General features: G+C 33.4%; 1 protein-coding gene across 1 annotated transcript; it reads right to left on the bottom strand.

Annotated features, from left to right (window-relative positions):
• Positions 1 to 26: 26 nt before the first annotated feature.
• LOC100266324 (protein LIKE COV 2) lies at positions 27 to 9,090 on the bottom strand. Its single transcript, XM_002278149.4, has 7 exons — positions 8,724 to 9,090; positions 5,770 to 5,822; positions 5,567 to 5,676; positions 4,424 to 4,591; positions 3,251 to 3,348; positions 551 to 677; positions 27 to 446 (listed from the first exon to the last, which is right to left on the bottom strand). Exons 1-7 carry the CDS (start codon positions 8,841 to 8,843, stop codon positions 355 to 357), a joined length of 768 nt encoding a protein of 255 aa, XP_002278185.1. The 5' UTR covers positions 8,844 to 9,090; the 3' UTR covers positions 27 to 354.
• Between the last annotated feature and the right edge of the window lie 10,885 nt (positions 9,091 to 19,975).

Raw genomic sequence — 19,975 nt, 5'->3', positions numbered from 1 at the left:
AGAAGCTGTTTGTTTATACCCCACTCTGCATTACAACTCAAAACAATTATTAGGCTTCATAATCAAGGCGTTAAGGAGGACACTTGAAATTAAAATACAACTCTCCTAAAATAAAATATCTCCAGTTCATTTTCACTACAGACAGACAGAAGATGTATGGCTTGAAACCCAGTCACACAACCCGAATTTGGCTCTACTTACAGAACTGAAAGTAGACATAACTGCTCTCAAATCTTTGTGAGGATGTCTATGAGCAAACGGTCTGATCTTGGTAGCCCTGTCATCGAAGGAGAGACTTCGATGGTTGAACAAGAAAATAATTACGGTATTACCCGAATTTCTTGTTCCCCGCAGTTACATTATTCTGTTGAGAGGGATTCTATCATTTGGTCGAGCAAGAGGAGCAATAGTCTGCGGCATTGTCATCCCTCCAGAGACAATGATCTCTGAATTATTGCCAAAAAGATGTTAAGGAAATGATGACACAAGCCTGCAATGTGGTTTTGTAACAAGAAAGGAATAGAGGGTGAGGAGCAAAAACAGAATGTACCTATGCCTTCTCGAATAGACAGATTTGGTCTAATGATCTCCTTGGAGTTGACGAGAAATATATCACCAATGTATAGATGGTTTGTCGGGACAAAAACACTGCACAACTCTTCGTCTTCGTTCTCTTTCTACGGTCAACAATCAACAAGCAGAACCAAAAAAATGGAATTTGTCAAATGTAGCCTCAACAACATTAAAAACATAACGCTGTAATATATGTAATCCAATGCTTGATTTCACATATAAATCCGCATCAATGAATGCCTAGATCATGTAGGAATAAAGAGAAACAGGGATGGCCACTATTTTCATCTCAATGCCAGGATGAATATGACATAAGCTTCTTGTGGAATAGGTTACAAATTAATAAAGCATTCTCGCACTAAATGAAATGACCGAACCCCTACTTTTGCTTAGGAAATCATTGTCCTATAACACGTAGTCTAGGCTTGTCAAAAGTGATTTTACAGAGTTATGTGTTATTCCAATTTTATTATCAGAAACAAGAAGTCAGTAAAATGAATGTGAAAAATAACCAAAAAAAAAGAAGGGATTTCATGCTTACAGAACATAAAATGTGGTTCCAATCCAGGACCTTGAGTGGTCATTATACCAGAAAATTGAACAGAATCACATTTCACACTGAGTGCATATCTGCTGTAGGAGTGATAAAACCTGACACAGAAATGCACATGACCAGCATAGTCAACCTTAGCTCAATTAATGACCAGGAGTAAATCCTTCCTATGATGCAAGCTGCACATCCATTTTCCAAACAATGAAAAACTCCAGACACAACACAGAAAAAGGCATTGTTAGTTTGGATATCTATTTCCCTCTTTCCAAGTGTCAGTGGTTTGCTGCCTGAGCATGGTCCTATGGGAACTCCTACATTTTTATGTTTTTTGAGACTCTACTGGATAAGAGATCCAATAGTACTGGAGAGCACAAAGAGATATGAGCCCAATACTCATTTTATGCTTTTTGCACATGATTTTCTTGCATAGCTCAGCTAAAAAAGAGACCATATATCTTCAAATAAATGGCAAGACAACTTATCTCTTTGGACTCCTGAACTACCAGAATTAATCCCATTTGTGGTGGTGATTATCATCTCTCATAATTGATGGAGTATTTAGCCAAGTATGAAAGCAACAATGATATTCACCTACCCTCAACCAAAATGAATTACGACTTAAAGTTCCTTGAATAAGGATAATGAAACAGAGGATGTGAACAATAATAATTCTAGTTAATTGTATGCATGCAGAGACACATTTGCACCATATATAAAAATTGCAACCTCTTACTGCCTATCACAATAACATGTCTTCAGTCACAACTAAGAGAACTATTGAAGATGCTAGCTGCTGTAATTGGTAAAGTCCAGGGGAGGGAAATTGTTCTAGACTAAGGTTTAACTTTCCACTTGAGCATGAACACTTTCTTCATTTCTTCTCTGTTCCATATTATTTTGGTTCTTTTCTTCTTTTGGAAACAACTTTCCATTGCATCATAATCAAAAGTCCAAGAAGAATTAGCTATCCTTCAATGGTGAACACTTCATCCATCAAAAATGAAAAGAGAAAACAATTTTTCTTCTTGATATAATTATACAATCTGACTAGTGTAGCATGACCAGTGCTTATCTAACATTGAGTTCTTACTTTAAAATTTTAGATGGTTCACTTGCATGGTTCTTGCTCTCCAGGAAAAGTGCTCCTACTCTTGTTTAATCTTAAAGCTCAAGGCTGTCAGGAATTGTCACCATGTTTTAGTTTTGATTTTGGTTTTAGTTTGTGCAAAAATAAAAGAAATGTTGGTTATGTACTAATGATTATGCCATTGATGGTCTATTACAATGCTCACTATGCTTTGTGAATTTTAAGGCTAGGAAATATGGCAAATTGTGTCCATATGATATTTTTTAAATTATAAAAAAGTGCTTTAATAAAAATGCAGTTATCAACCTGGATCAGAATATCAAGAAAGATTAAAAAATAAAATAAAATCAATTAGCAATGGCATTTTTTACTATTGTAAATGTTATTCCAACAGATATATTCTGTTCCAATATAACATTATTTTAATCTCATCAACTGAAGGAATAACTGTTGAAGAAATGCTTCAATCATGTGAAAAGCCAGAGTAAGGGGAGTGAGTCAGATAGCACCATGGGAGAGGGTTGTGTTGTTTTCAAAACCCTTGGTTGTGCTATCTACAGTTTGCTAAAAATAAATAAATAAATAAAAATTTTCCGCATCTAAAGATGGTATTAACCATCTCATACTGCATTATCAATACTAAGTTTCCAACTACTAATTATAAAACTTCCCACTAGCTTCTAGTGCTCACACTATCAATGATCATTCCAGTAGAGCACAGCACAATAAAGATAGAATGAGGCATAGCATGTATGTGGTTTCTACATGAATTAGTCCTTTAGGCACTTAATTATTTTCCTGCCTCAATTAGTTCTCCATCTTATTATTATTTTAAAAGATTACATCTTTAATTAAAAAAAAAAAACAGACATAGGTGAGTAAATTCTCTGTCCTATATACACGTAAAGTAATCAAACATTAAAACACAAGGCTCAATTCACATATGAATAAAAAAAGGAACAAAAATCCTCTCAAACTGACTTGAGCAAAAAGCTTGAACAAATTTCAAGAAGAGAAATCATATTATCTAAAAGTACCTGAAGGATTACTGTTGATGTAATAAAACCAAATGCATATTCACCAACACGTGGATGACGGATGATAGCTACCTCTTTAAAAGCAGTGGTATTTTGGTCTGCAAAGAATACGAAAGTGACTTAAAAGTTTTAGGCTAATTATAAACACTTGCTAACATTGTAAACCACATATATAAACACATGGAGCACAATTATGCTCCATCCTTCCAAAATGTGAGCTCACCAAGTTCAACTATTCATTTCTGAAGAAGTAGTACAACCAAAAAATTGGAAGTTCATCTGCATTATCACATTAAAAAAAATGGTAGATTTTACTCCCTTCTTATTTTCTCAAATGCAAATCACCAAAAGGGAGATGGTGCAGAAGTTCTTAAATATTCCTTAGCCATACCTTTCCAATATCAGTGGCATCAACTGCTGTTATCGACCATGGTTTATAAGGGTTTCCCCAATACAACTGAGACTAGCAAATGAACTACCATACCAGGCCAAGACTCTGCAAATGTGCCAAATTTATGATGGTGCTTGTTTTCTAATGGTTGAGGGTACCTAGTTGTTTTCTCATTGATGAACTGGCCCATCAAGCCAAGACTCTGCAAATGCTTCAGATTTAAAATGATCTTTGATTCCTTATTTATTGAAGGTGCTTAGTTGCTTCACAGTCATATAACTGATTCATAGCTAAGGTTATAGTTCCAGATAATGGTTACAGTACCATACACAGGACAAGGATTTACCATGGAAATTAGTCAAACTTAATGTAGAATAAATTGAGTTCATTAAGATGCTTTGGAGAACTTGGTTGACCTTGCTCAAAACGGGATCACTAATAAAAGAGAATTCAACCAAAAAGAAAATAAAAAAACAAGTGTCTACTACCCATTGATCTTTTATTCCTATTGGCATATAATAGGAATTCCATTTAATCGAATTGTAAGATCTGAAGCAAAGTGCAAGTTCCCATTGTATCATTAAGAGGATGAATTCCACATTCTCTTATGGCAAGACTTTCAAAAAACAAATTAACATAAGGGCATATACTTTCTCCCCTGAAAAACCATGCATCATCTGTTCAGAAATTTCAATTTATGTTCATAATGCAAGTATTTTTGCACCAAACAACTAGGCGTTGAAAGTCGGTAAGCAAAAATGTAAAAAAACTTCAGGAGTTACCTGGAGAAATTGCGGCACTAATTTGCTTGGAGGCCGAGTATATATGCTTAACAAAGGGCATTCTCTTTATAAACCATTCTCCAAGCCAGAAAACAGTGGCACCCATCCATGATGAGACAAAAACGCCAACAAAGAATACGAAAAGTAAAGATGTGACAAATCCAAGCCCTGCATCATATAGACCAACAATCTTAAGGAATACAATTGCAGATGAGTATTCTTAAGGAATACAGGTTGGACGGTTATCACTCAGAGCATAACACCTAGCAAAGAAATTTATACAAAAAGCCAAGACCAAGAAAAAACCGTTTGACAGGGATCATCCCACCTAAAAAGTACATTTGATGGTGGACAATTAAAAACATAAACCCACTTGTGGACCAACGGTTTCCTGCAAAAGGTTGTGGTGGGAGGTGGTTGAAAATTTTACTAAGAGTGCAAAGATATGACATACATGGCATTACTTTAAACAGATCTAGCAATGCGTTGCTAGCTCTATTAAGCTTGTTTGGTTTGGTAGCGAAGACATTGACCATTTTATGACAGTGATTTATGGAATTAATAGCCATATTCTGTAGTTTTCTGTAGATGCCTAAGATTAGACGGAGAGCAATTTGGGGTTCTACTTTTTCCTATAAAAAAAAAATTCTAAAATTATCTTGTGTTTTTCTTGACCAACTAAAACAGATGTTTGAGTCCTACAGTGAGAAGCTTGAATGCAGATAAAATTCCCATATATGATTGAGTTTACTTTCAATCACTTTTCAAATCCTTTAGAGAATGGTACCCAAACATCAGACTGGAAACTTGAAGTGTAATTAATAGCTTGCACACTATTTCTCTTTTCAATGAGATCAGCACATGACATGTTGGATGAGTTAATTTGAGATGGTGATTTAAATCTTCCTTGTGCAGCAGAAACCAACATTGAAGGAATTGCTGTTCCGTCTCTTCCCTTGTAAGAAACATTTTTATTATCAATCAAAATAAAACTCATGTATTGGCATGATTTACAAACTGAACAATTTTCTAATTAACATTAAACTAAACAAATATTAAGAAGCAGCATTTAGTATCACCTTTCCCATACCTCCTAAAGACAAAATAAAACCAAAGATCAACAGCAATGCATTTTGAACCTACCAAATATATCGATGCCAAGCCGTTCATATAATGGACTGAAGAAACCATCAACGAACTGAATAAACCACCATGTAACAAAAAATGTAACTGCAACTGGAAAAAGAACAACACTGCAATTTCAAAATCAACTCAATGTTAGGCTGGAAAATAATAAAAAATGAGTAAACATCTAGAATATATTAAGGCATAGGTAAGCATATTACCATCCAGTCATGAACTTCTTTGAGACCCAGCTCTGGAGAAAATAACAGCAAGCCTGAGAAAAAGAATCAGACCAGAACATAAGATGTGAAAAAACTTATGCTGGTTTCTTAAGTAAAAGTTGAAAAAAAAAAAAGGAAAAAAAAAATAGAGAAGAAGCTAAATATCATAAACAAGCTCAACGTCATGAGTGCTATAGATAAACAAAGCCTGGAAATAATAGAACCCAGCAAGAAGTGAAAAAGGCACGAAGAGACTATATTAGGACCCTTGAACACATTCGAGTTGCAAGAAAACCTCTCAACTGGGCCCCACACCATCTTGAAACTCCCAATGATAGTTGCTACAGTAGCCTAAAGAGCAACTCCATGCAGTAGCATCTAGCATCAATGGCAGCCCTACAGTTAATTGCTACAGTCCCCTGTAAAACTGCTAAGATCAATTGCCCAATTGGCTACTAGGTAAACTACATAAGCCCTCATATAGGACAAAAAGAATATCCCAGGCAAACCCAATTTTCCCCGTTCTGCTAATGTACTATATACATCAGTGATCATACCAGAGATTACGAATAATATAATTAAGAGAACCCGTACCCGGTTTATTAGTATCCAAATTCTATTCCAAGTAAAAAGAACCAATAAATCCAAATATATTTACTAATATTAAACAAATAGCTCTTTTAGATGTTACACACAAATTTACATTTCCTATTTTGGAAAGTATTTTAGATGTTCTAGAACATTTCTAAGTTTTTTATGTGTGGATAATCTCTACTTGACACTGAGTGCTCTAGATAAGATAGATCATGTCTTCTGATACCACCTAAAACTTATTTCCCTCCCCAAGTTCCTGGCAGTATCTTGAGAAATTTGACAAATGGTTTTTTTTTTTTGATAGGAAAAGAGAAGAAATTTGACAAATGGTGATCACTGTTGAATGCATTATGTGCAATAATTTTTTTATGGGAGTGAATTTAGCATTTTGTCTTGACTGATCTAATTTGGCTTACACTACGTAGCATGACTAACTGGACAACCACTTTGAAGATCAAGAGCCAAAAAAGTACATCGCAGGCTGTTTGGGGAGAATGAGTCCTCACGTTGTTTTGGGGACTTTCTCTATTCCATTTGACTTTATTTTAGAAGGAAAGTCATTTGATTCCTGATTAGCAGATGAGCTTTGGCCCTTTGCCACAGAGCAGCATGCAACGTGCTTCTGGAATAATTTAATTGGAATTCCGGTCCCAACATCCATGGCAGTAAGGATATTTCTTGACCCCCATGCTTAATAAATAGCACCTTTTTCTGGCTCTGTTCGTACATGACTTTGAATTAATACAATGATACAACCTTTTTTTAACTGCCAAAACTCCATTAAAATTCCAAACTCCTCCAAATAAAGCACAACTATACCAAGTTATATTGAAGATTGGATCCCGATTACAATTTATGAACAAAAATGCCTCAGAGACAACTTGGCCATGATGGGAAATAAAAGCTTAGGTGTTCCTCCAATTGAAATAAAGACAATGTTTTGTAGACCAGAGCCATCCAACCAATCATCAATGTAACAGGGCAGAATAGAATGATAAGAACTTGCTAACATATCTGCTCAGATGGAGAGCCAGGGACATAATTTTATTTTTTGCATTTCCTTGGAGCCTCGGTTTCCAAAGGGTTTGAGGGAAAAGTCCTCAGTGCCATCATATCTCAGCTGACTTGATTAACAGGAAATTGGGAGTGTTTGGAAAATCCTCTCCACCTAGATCTTACAGGTGGGCTTAATAAAGTGGGAAAAGGGAAATAAACATGCAGCTTCAAACGGATGACCTCCATGAGGCTTTGTACCATGTTAGACAACAAATTTTGCTAAAAGTTTAAGCTTCTAGGATTTAGACCCACGATGTACACCATGCACTCCAACAAGGACATGTCTTTGTGTTGTGCTTGTTGATATCATTTCCTTATTGCCTGGGTTCTTCAGTCAACAAACCAGGAACCTAATTTTTCTAGCCAAGCAAGCACCTCAGTTGGCATTACTGTAGGGGTCACACTTCTATCCTCCTTAGGTCTAGGGTTGGAGTCTTTCTTCTCTTCTAGATTTTTGACATGCTTTTGTAGAAGTGTCCACAATGTATTCCTCTGGAAGTCCTTCACCTTTTAAAGCTCTTTGGACCTCAATAAAAGCTCGTGCCTCCTATAAAAAATATGTCAGCTTTTGGCAAGGTTACGTCTGCACGCAGTTTTCAGACCCATATTTTTGTGCTAGTTAATATAAAATGCATTCTCTTCCCTCAATTTTGTAAAGAGTTACAAGCACGTAGAAGTAATTTGATCGATCCATTTGATGGAGAGAGCATCATTGTCCACGAACATAACACCACCATGTTTCAGACGTCAATATTCGCCTTGGCCTTCTAGGAAAAGAAAAGGATTATTGGATCTAGCTCATCTAATCATTTCAGACTTTTCATCCCAACCCAATAAAATAATATCAATGTATCTTCCAATATTTTTTGAACTATTCATGATTGAACAAACTCTCCTAAAATTTCTCCGAAATCTGGAATTCACAAGCTATTCCAAAAAAAAAAAAAAAAATGAATAACTAAGCATGACAACACATCTCCTCATTTCACAATCCTCTAACTCTCACCTAAATTCTTATAACGTTTCCAAAATATTCCCCATATTTTCCCAGATAAGTCCCAAATCAATAGCCGCTCAGACGCCTAGCAATTCAGGAAAGAAACAAACCAAGAAACAAATCAACTAATACACGACTCCAAATCATGCCAAATTCCAAGCTTCCACCACTCAACTCACTCTAAACCATCTCAACCCCTCCTGAACTCATTCATGAACAAAATTCCTAGTATTTAGAAAAAAAAATTCCGAAAAACCAGATCCATGAGAATGGAAGGTACCGGAGGTTAGAGATTGAGAAATCAGACCTTTCGAGTGGAGGAATTGGGCGAAGCTGGAGGAGTTTTTTCCGGATCTTCGGGATCTTCACCGCCATTTCCACCCGTTTGACTCAACGGCACTGAGGTTGACTCCTTTTCTTCCGCCATTTTCAGTTGGAAGGAAGCTAAATCTAGGGTATCGAGACGTTCGGCGAGAGAGAAGTTGAAGCCGAGGCATACACTGGAAATGACAGCTAAGGAGAAAAAGGACAAAAGCTGCTGGTATTATTAACTTCCAGATGAAAGCATATAGAGCCTTGTGAGCTAAGCGAACGTGATTTCAAAATATTTTCATCATTTTGGCTTGATGGTGAACCATTGTATGTAAACTTGATGGACTCAAGTCTATGTAATTATTCCCATAAACACAAAAAAATTTATGACTTTCTTACATTAAATTTTTAAAAAGCGGTTTTAAAAAAGACAATTTTACGAAACAAAAGTCCATTCGAATGGTGTGTTTTCAAAATATTTTGTATATTTTTTTAAAAATAATAATATTTTTATTTTTATTTTTATTATTTAAACCCATCCATATAAAATAAGAAAAATTAAATAAAATATGGTATTACACACAAAATTTATGACTTTTTTACGTTAACTTTTTAAAAAGCCGTTTTAAAAAAGACAATTTTACGAAACAAAAGTCCATTGGAATTATAGTGTTTTAAAAATATTTTGTATATATTTTTAAAAATAAAATTCATACATAATATTTTTATTTTTATTAATTTTTTATTTATATAATTATTATTTAAAACCACCCATATAAAAATAAAATAAGAAAAAAATAAAATATGGTATAACATAAAAAAAATTGTGACTTCTTCCATTCAATTTTAGAAAACGATTTTAAAAATACAACTTTATGAAACAAATGTTCATTGGAATGGTTATTGTAGATTTTAAAATTTATCCCAATTTTATCTTTACATTAATTTTATATTTAGTTTTTAAACTTTGATTACATATCATTTTTTATACATTCATAATTTAATTATTGGTTTTTATTATTTTATTACTATTATTTTTATTTTATTATTATAATTATTATATTATAATATTTTTTTCCTTTTTTTTTTCTCTATCCTAACTCCTCCACCTACCCCCTTCAGCCATACACCCCAAGTTTAAGACCAAAATAATTTATTTGTAAAAAAAAATTATAAGAATAGTATCCATTTGAAAATATTTGTTAAAGTAGTCTTCTTTATCCACGTAAGCATCTACATGGATTTTAAGTGTAAAAAACCACCATTGGTGACTGTGGTTTTAAAACTTACAAAAATTTCCTTAAAACCATAGTTACAAACTGTGGTTTTACAACTTATCTTAGAACCACAGTTACTAACTGCGGTTTTAAAAGAAGTTTCTTTAAAACCACAGTTACAAACTGTGGTTTTACAATTTCCCTTAAAACCACAGTTAGTAACTGTGGTTTTACAATTATTTTTAATTCATCCCCATTTTAATGGTGTTATAATTTTAATATTATTTTTAAAATATTTTTTTATCAAAACAACCATAAAACTATAGTTACTAACTGTGGTTTTACTAATGGTGTTGTAATTTTAATATTATTTTTAAAATAATTTTTATCAAAATAACCATAAAACCACAGTTAGTAACTGTGGTTTTACAATTATTTTCAATCTGCATCTATTTTAATGGTGTTGTAATTTTAATATTATTTTGAAAATATTTTTTTTATCAAAATACCCATAAAACCGTAGTTACTATAAATATGGTTTTAAAAGAAGTATCCTTAAAACCACAATTACAAACTGTGGTTTTACAATTTCCCTTAAAACCACATTTAGTAACTATGGTTTTACAATTATTTTTAATCCACACCTGTTTTAATAGTATTGTAATTTTAATATTATTTTAAAAATATTTTTTATCAAAACAACCATAAAACCACAGTTAGTAACTGTGGTTTTACAATTATTTTCAATCGGCATCTATTTTAATGGTGTTGTAATTTTAATATTATTTTTAAAATATTTTTTTATCAAAATTACAATTATGTTGTAATTTTCACAAATATTTTTAAGGGGAACTCATGTATAAAAAAGTATGGGATTTTAGAACTTTGCTTTTCATAAATTTTTTTGTTACGATTGTTTTATATATATATATATATATATATATATATATATTATCTTTATTTTTTCATATTTTCCTTGAAAATTTGAGAAAATAATTTGGTCTACATGCATTCCCATAAAAATTTATATATTTATAGTAATTAAAATATTTATTTGTTTTACAAATATTTTCACATATGAGCTAAAGAAAATTATTTATTCATATTATTTTTAAATTTTTAAATAACTAAAGAAATTGTTTATATTATTTTAAAATTTTATATTTTCATATGAAAATTAATGCCAATGATTATGATTTTAGGTTATTTATTATTAAGTATGATTTGAACTTATGTCTTGGTTAAAATGTATAATTTTTTAATTATATGAAAGAAAAATAGGTAATGGTTGTAATAATTTATTTAGTTAGAATTTATTTCATTTAGACTTTAGGATGCATTTGAGTTTTATTTGTTTAAATTATCAAGGAAACATGTGAATAACATAACATCACTAATTTGAATTAACACTTTATATAACCTTAAATGTATAAACCAAAATATAATAGTTCTACAAACATGAAAAAAGATCTCAATGTGTCCCACATGATGGAATCTTTCTATTTCGTTGTGAACATCTACGATAGATGGCCATATTTGTTGTATCCATCCGTGCTATCTGAAAAGTCTCCATCTCTATAGACTGTGACACGTCATCTACATGAGCTGTCGAGATAGATGGAGCTGATGGAGGTAAAACTCGACGTACACGTGGAGCTCGATGTCCTCTAGGTACCCGTACATGTAATCGTGCAGCATGAGCTGTCCCCTTGAAGAAAAGGTAGAGGTGCAATGGACTCTGTAACAGGTGGAGGTGCAATAGACTCTGTAACAGGTGGGGGTGCATCCAATGATATAGATGGCTGAACAGGGGTAAGGGTAGATGGTATGGTAGTCTCGGGTCGAGGTGAATAGGCTGGTATGGATACATCAGGGGGAAAAAGTGGCAACTCTAATGATGCAGATGGCTGAAATAAAGGAAAGGTACATGTGACTGGTGGATGTGAGGGTTGTACCAAAGTAGATACCAAAGTAGATACCAAAGGTACATGTCGGTGACCAGCTCGACGACCACCTATCCCTCGACCTCTAATGGGTGGTACCCTAATAGGCGTAATCAATGATGGTGGTCTCATGGATGACCCTGAAGATGTGGATGGCTCATGTGTCGAGTGTACGCGATGGTCTTCTCCTATAGCACGTAAAACATCAATAGCAATTTGGTGAGTTTCCTCCAAATTATTTGAAATAGTCATCTGCGATACGACGGTGATCTGTATAAAAAAATAAAACATGAGGCATTTGCACATAATTTAAGTTTAACATTCATTAAAAAATGGTTTTGTATCTCAAATGCTCTCACCAATAACTCAGTGGCAAAAGTTGTACTATGGAACCTCATATGATCTCTATGCAAAACAAGTGCGATCAGGCGTCGCATGATACGTCGATACCACTGCATATATGGATCATAAAAAGACATGGTAGTAATCGCAAGTGGTGCTGTCGCAATACGCTCAGAACGAGTAGCCTAAAAAGAAATATACTGAGCATGGAATGTGACCCAATTGTATTGATGTCGTCCTCGCCTATCCACTAAATGTAGCTCCATATCTATCAAACAAGGTGGAGGTATCCCTTATTGCATACGAAACTAGCGTAAAACTCGCTCTGGTCTATGCCACTCGATAATATCAAAGCAAATTAGAGGTGACATAGTTCGCTAAATTTCTTCATCAGCCTGACATATAGCCGGAAGATGTGCAATCAAATCTGCTGTATATGGTTCCCATAATACCTGTAATTTTTTTTAAAAAATAAATAGTCACATTGGTGGAAAATATTGCAAAGGTAATCTTACGCATCTACACTTTACCTGATCCTGTGTCTGGGCATCCAATTGATCTCGATAGAATGTCAACATATGTGGTGATGGGTTATGAGACCAAGATAGGGGTACTCTCCACCTGTGGCCCAATGGATCGATTGGGAGTGCCTCATCTGGCAATAGATGATCATGTAAACCATCAACTACATCATCATGTACATGTGGGACTACTATAGGCATTGGAGGACGACTGAAATCAGGTCGACCCACATGAAGTCTCTCCCATGACCACAACTACAAAATCAGATAACATTATCAAAATTATACAACTTACAACAATAATGTGAGTCAATTAATTATAATAGATAGTTATGTCGAAATACCTGTAATAGTGTGATAGGTCCAGAAATCTCTGTGGCACTATATAAACTCGCACGACATAGCTCTCTATATATGTATGCCAACACTGCACTGCCCCAACTATAGTGAGAAATCTCAGTGAAGTCTCTCAACAGTGGAAGGTAACATAACTGTACATGTGTGCCAGTCTTGTCTGCGAACAATGCTCCACCCAATAGTGCTAATATGAAAGCACGCGCATAACGCTGTAAAATAATATCATCGACCCCTGCTGGTGGATATGAGAACTGCTCACGCAACCATCGTGCTGATATAGATGACCCTCTAATCTGAGATGGAGGTGGGACGTCACCTAAAAGCTCAAAACATATTAGTGACCAATCTATGTCACATGTGTCAGTGATAGGAGGCCCGTGAATACGTAATCCAAGAATCATGGCTACATCCTATAAAGTAACAGTCATCTCTCCAATAGGTAAATGAAATGTGTGTGTCTCGGACTGCCATCGCTCAACAAGACTTGTGATCAATGGCCAATCTAGTGAAATGTGTCTGACACGATATACACCATAAAATCCAGACTGCATCACATATCGCCGAATACGAGGGTCCATCTCCCACTCTCGCATGAATGTCTATAGACGTTGTTGACATATCAATACCTGATTAAGCTACAAAAGATACCATTTCGATTAAATAAGAACTTAATTAAGGTTTATGATTATGTTTTTCTATACATCTATATTTATATATACATATATACCTGACCAGAATCCACTAATTGAGACCTATGTCTGTCCTGTAGCGCTAAAATAGAGTGATCTAATGGATCTGGATCGAATCTGCCCTCTCTATGCTCCATTACGATACTATCATGATAAAATAATGTTAATATTATAATTTAAACTATTTATTTGCAACCAATATCAATATCCAACAAGTACAATAATTTAAAAAAAAAAATTGTCAAACACTAATGTTCACATCCAAATTTTAAAAATTTCGGCGAGTATCCCCTATAAATAGGGCATTCTCCAAAATACAAACAACCTGATTAATCAAAATATTTATTTGCAACCAATATCAATACCCAAGTACAATAATTTTAAAAAAATTATCAAACACTAAAGTTCACATCCAAATATTAAAAATTTCAGCAGAGTATCCCCTATAAATAGGGTATTCTCCAAAATACAAATAACCTGATTAATCAAAATATTTATTTGCAACCAATATCAATATCCAAGTACAATAATTTAAAAAAAATTATCAAACACTAAAGTTCACATCCAAATATTAAAAATTTCGGCAGAGTATCCCCTATAAATAGGGTATTCTCCAAAATACAAATAACCTGATTAATCAAAATATTTATCTACAACCAATATCAATATCCAAGTACAATAATGAAAAAAAAATGTAATAATATGATGTTCGCATCCAAATATTAAAAATTTCAATAGAGTCTCCCCTATAAACAGGGTATTCTCCAAAATACAAATAACTTGATTCATCAAAATATTCATATTACAATTTTGAAATTAACAGCAAAGTCTCTCTTATAACATAAGTATTGTCCAAAATACAAATAACATAATATCAACATCCAAAGCCTAGCACCCATCATGAAGGCCCAGCACCCATGTTCTTATTTGGACAAGAACGACGATTGTGACCACTTTGTTTGCACAAACCACATGTAACTGAGGTTTTACCTTCTCTAACATCCATTTCATTGTGCAAACAAGTAGATTTAGGTCGTCCACCTGACACACGTTTCATTGAATCTGCAGGCACAATAACTGGACCAACATATGGTGGCCACTCGTACTCATTGTGTATGGGGTTAAACAATGGTGCCCAAGTGCTAAAGTATTATTGTATAGTGTAATAATGTTGAACAAATGACCTAAAATCAATTAAAAGAAAATGACATGCCGCTAGAATATGACTACATGAGAATCCATATATGAGTGTTTTGCCACATGTGCATACATGCTCACGTAGGTTAACACGATGTGTTCTTCCACCAGATGATGTCTTTTTACTACCCCTACTAGCCTTCACATGAAACAGTCCTTGGAAGTGATCATACAAAACAACCTCATGAGAACTTGCCTTAACAACATTTGCATTAATCTTAGCATCAACATAAGAAGTGTATTGTTCACCTGAAGCAAGTCGACTAGCACCATGTTCTCTTCTTACAGCAAAGTAACTATTAACTCGATAGAATGTCAATTGAACAAATGCGGTGATAGGGAAACTTCGTGCCCCTTTAAGCACACTATTGAACACTGCTAACATGTTTGTAGTCATTATGCCATATCGTCGACCTCCATCATGTGATAGTGCCCATTTCTCAAAGGGAATAGCCTCCAACCAACTGAGTGCGTCTTGATTGATTCTCCCAATTGTCTCGACATGCATGTTGAATTTTTCTACCTTGGTTTCTAAGGCGGCTCTGCATAAAAGTTGTTTCAAGCATTTGTCCTTAAAGTGAGTCATAAAGTTGCTAGCAATATGGCGCATACAAATTTGATAATATGCATTTGGCTCAAACCAACCAAGATAAACATCAGCAAACGCAGCCATAATGCTCTGATGACGATCAGAGATAACACAAAGACCCCTCCTTTGAGTTACTCGATTTCTAATACATGCCAAAAATCATCCCCAACTATCAACATTTTCACCCTCAGTTAATGCAAAAGAAAGAGGAAACAATTGATTATTTCCATCACAGCCCATGGCAATCATTACAATGCCCTTATACTTCCCATACAAGTGTGTACCATCAATAGTTAACACAGGACGACAATGCTTGAAGCCCTCTATGGAATGATGAAATGCCCAAAAGACTCGCTGAAATACCTCTTCATTTCGCATATTTCCTGGGAATGTTTTAGAAATTACAACACATCCTGGATTGGCTTGCTCTAAGGCACCAAAAAAATGTGGTAGTTTAGCGTATGATTTATAGAAATCACCAAACAAATTAGTTAATGCTTTACGTTTGCCTTTCGAAGCCTTAGTGTATGAGATATGGTACCCGAATCTTTCTACAACACTTGCTTGAATGACAGCCACTGAAAGTGTGAATTGTGTCTTAATCATTCCCTCTATATGGGTAGCTATCAGGTTTGAGTCTAACTGATGATGATCTTGGTTCATGCAATGATTGACACATGTGTGTGGGCCACTATATTTGTTGATCGCAAATAAAGATGTCCCTTTAACAACTATAGCACATAGTTTCCAAGGACATTGAGACGGTTCAACTTTCTTGCATCTTAGGACCAACAATTTCTTTGTGGATGACAAAACGATATGCTCTTGGTGCGAATTAATAGAGTACATATTTACAGCATGTTACAAATCTCCTTTGGAATTAAAGATTTGTCCAACTATGAACTCTCCAGTTGGATGTCCCATAAGAGTGTTTCCCCATAGGGTCCATTCACTTGACACAACATGACCAATGTTTTCAACATTTTCAAACTGCGGTGATGGTGCCAAATGATATTGCATTGGAGATAATTCAATTGGGTCATCTAAATCCTCTGTATCTGGATTGTTTGACAAGTTACATCATTCCCCATCCACAGCCACATATCTCATTTGTTATTTTTCAATTGCCTCACGAACAGCTAAAAAAGGCGAGCTACTTTCCCTATCTTGATTATCATCATTATGAACATCCTCGGCTCCTACACTGTCATCATCACATTGTGTTCCTTCTTCGTCTTCCTAATCCTCTTCTGATCTATGCTCAAAAGTAAATGGATTTTGAACATTACTAGTATCATCATTTCACCAAGTAACAAAGGCATGCAATTACCAAGTGGTGAATTCATTTGTAAGTCAATAGATACTTGTTTAACAAATAACTCAACTTCATCCATCCCAAATCTGTTATGCATTTCTAACATTCGAGCTACACCACTATCATTCTTTACTGGGCAAGGTTGGAATTTATTCCCTTTTTTCATAGGATACTTACAACTAAGTATTAATCGAAAATGTTATTTATTGATGTCAGTGACCAAGTATATCATTTCCAACAGTTGTTCATATGTTGTCCCAAGAGGCACATCAATAGGTTCAACCACAACTCTATCCCCAACATAATCAACATCGGTCTGTGTTCTCACCATTTTCCTATTACAAAAACAAACTATTGCCACCGATAAATTAGACATAGTTTACCTATAGAAGAAGCCAAAAAAATCAAATCAATTTCATTTTTAACCACAAAATTACACAATATAAAACATTACTAATAACATCAATTTGTAATGAAATAACAAATAACAATAATAGGGTATGTTATTAACAATAATCAAATAACAAATAACACCTTAATATCCAAATAATTCAATGTTTTTTATTAATAATATTTTCTTATTATTTATTACCATTAAAATTGAATAAAAGGTTGTTATTTTTCCATTAACAATTAAAATGTCTTTGTTTAAGCTACCCAAATTAAGTGGGAAATTTTTTTAAATTTGTTCAAGAATGGATGTAATGTGTACATATTCAACATAATTAATAGTTACGACTATAAATGTTTTAATATTTTCCATTTAAATAATTAAAAAAGAGAAAGCGGAATAGTTAATACACTTTTGCTTATGTCTGGTTAATTTTTAAATTTTTTTAATTTAATTAAATTTCTACAATTTATAATTTAATAAGTTAAATTTGAAGTAAAAACTAATATTTTCTATATATTAAATTTGGTTTTAGTGTTTTTTATTTTATTTTTTATTTATAACTATTGAGTTATTCAAATATTTTATAATCTTTAGGAGTCTATCTCGATCTTATAGATTTTTCCCTCTATGGCCTAAAATATTTATAAAAATATTCTAAATAACTTTCCTTATTCTATGAGGAAATATGATATCACAATAATAAATTAACTTAGAAAATACTTTATACAATATTCTTTACCAAAAGGAATTTATAATAATTGAGAATTTGATACATTTTCTAATATATGATACAATTCAAAAGCTAACCAATAATTACAAGCAATTTTCATGGTTTGGAGATCCAGCCTAGGTTCTACATGTCTTTTTACAGTTTTATAAAGTTGTTAGCATTTGTATAAGTGCTATTAAATGTTCCACATGCCATTAAATGATTCGAGTTCTAGGAGCCCTAGAGTTTGGTCATGATTCGAGTTCTAGGAGCCCTATAATGGGGAAGAGATTGTTATATGCGCGATAGTATTATCTTTATAAAAATGATGAATGAAAAATGACACACTCAAATCTCCTTCATCCTAATAATTTTTTTTAAATATATATATATAATAAAAAGTATATATTTTTTTAGAGGAGAAAAAGAAACAAAAATAAATTTAATAAATATATATATATAATAAAAAGTTAATAAATTATGAAAACAAATTTAAAAATAATTTGAAAAACTTAAGTATTTGTAATGATGGTTTCTCGATAAATCTAGTAATTATAATAAATAAGAAGATAAAATATTTATTAGGAAGTGTAGAGGCTTTCACTTTTCTTTTTCTGTAACTTTTTGAAGTTGCTTCCATATGTCTTATGTCAAGAAGATTCCCATAAATATATATTAAACCTGGAAGAAGCAGATTCTTACAAAAAATAATGAGTCATTTTTCCCAATTTTTTACTTTAATGCATAGGTGTTTTACAAAATCCACAAAACAAAGCTTTTTGAATTTTTGGCTATAAATTGTAGTTCCAGATTCTCACTAGGCAAATATTAATATTTGTTGTTCATATGTATTGTTGTACGTGTATCATTGTATTGTGCATTATATTTGTACCATAAAATACACTTCAGATGAGATACAACCAAGCAATAAATAAGATTTACATCAGGAAAATGAATTATATCATTGTATTGTAAGTTTTCTAACAAACATGCTTACAACCACTAAGGTACTTTTAGAAATAGTTGATGGATAAGATCAAGCAAGCTACTGCCTCATAACCAGCAATAGCAGGCCCATGTTTGTGAGGAATTGAAGCTTCTATCCGGGAGCGAGTAATTGTAAGGCTGTTGAAATTTTACCAGTAGTAATGGTTAAGAAAGTTGAACATGTAAAATATGCCACAAAAAATATGAAAAGATAGCATTAATGTGAAGAGCGTGCTTTGATCAGTGTAAAGCAAAGATCAGTACATTAAGCAGGAGTGTATTTCCATTCCATATTGGGATTTCATAGGTTTCCCCTAAGCACCCTGCTAAAGGCCATATTTAATTTCAAACCCTTCAACTTCCAGTTAGTAAACTCTCATTTTAATAACCAAGGTATAATAACATCTTTCACATACTTATCCAATAAAAGTTAAAAGGAAAAAGCATCATCAACAGTTATCATCATCCAATTTGTGATTGGAATTGGCTAAAAAGAAAAATTTACACTTCATGTGCAGGGATAACAGAAAATAATAAACCAAATGATATTGTAGTCACAAATTCATCAGGGGTGGCCCTGTCCTATAATACATCATCATTATTCCAGGTATAATCAAAGCCAGATAGCAATAGACCATTTGTCCCAATTTTGAGGAACTCACTAAAACATATTCTTTTCTAAAATTAATAACCACTTGATGCATTGTAACTATGTTAATTTCCAACATATTAACTCCATTTTTATAGAAAAAAGAATTTTTTTTCTCCCTTTTGAAACCCCAATTCTGTTATCTTTTGTAGGCCCGCGCATGTCTCATTTCAATGAGGACAAGGATGGTCATCTATCTAATCCGACACAAAAGACTCTTGCTAACTTTATTATATCAGGAGATGCTTCTGGAAAGAATGTGGGTGAACACAGTTTGTTGGGCTCAGATACAAGTGATAGCCACTTCATGGTCGACCTAGAAAATGATCTTTCTATTG

The sequence above is a fragment of the Vitis vinifera genome, chromosome 7 (genome assembly GCF_030704535.1).
Source record: "Vitis vinifera cultivar Pinot Noir 40024 chromosome 7, ASM3070453v1".
Lineage (NCBI taxonomy): Eukaryota > Viridiplantae > Streptophyta > Magnoliopsida > Vitales > Vitaceae > Vitis > Vitis vinifera.
This window is presented reverse-complemented; position numbering and strand designations above follow the sequence as displayed.

Bases quoted from the DNA above. Each gene is read 5' to 3' on its own strand.
- LOC100266324 (XM_002278149.4), bottom strand. From the start codon at position 8,843: ATGGCGGAAGAAAAGGAGTCAACCTCAGTGCCGTTGAGTCAAACGGGT. The intron at 5,677-5,769 runs GTAATATGCTTA...TTGAAATTGCAG, and splicing joins AAGAAGTTCATGACTGGATG to TGTTGTTCTTTTTCCAGTTG. The intron at 447-550 runs GTACATTCTGTT...GCAATAATTCAG, and splicing joins GTCTATTCGAGAAGGCATAG to AGATCATTGTCTCTGGAGGG.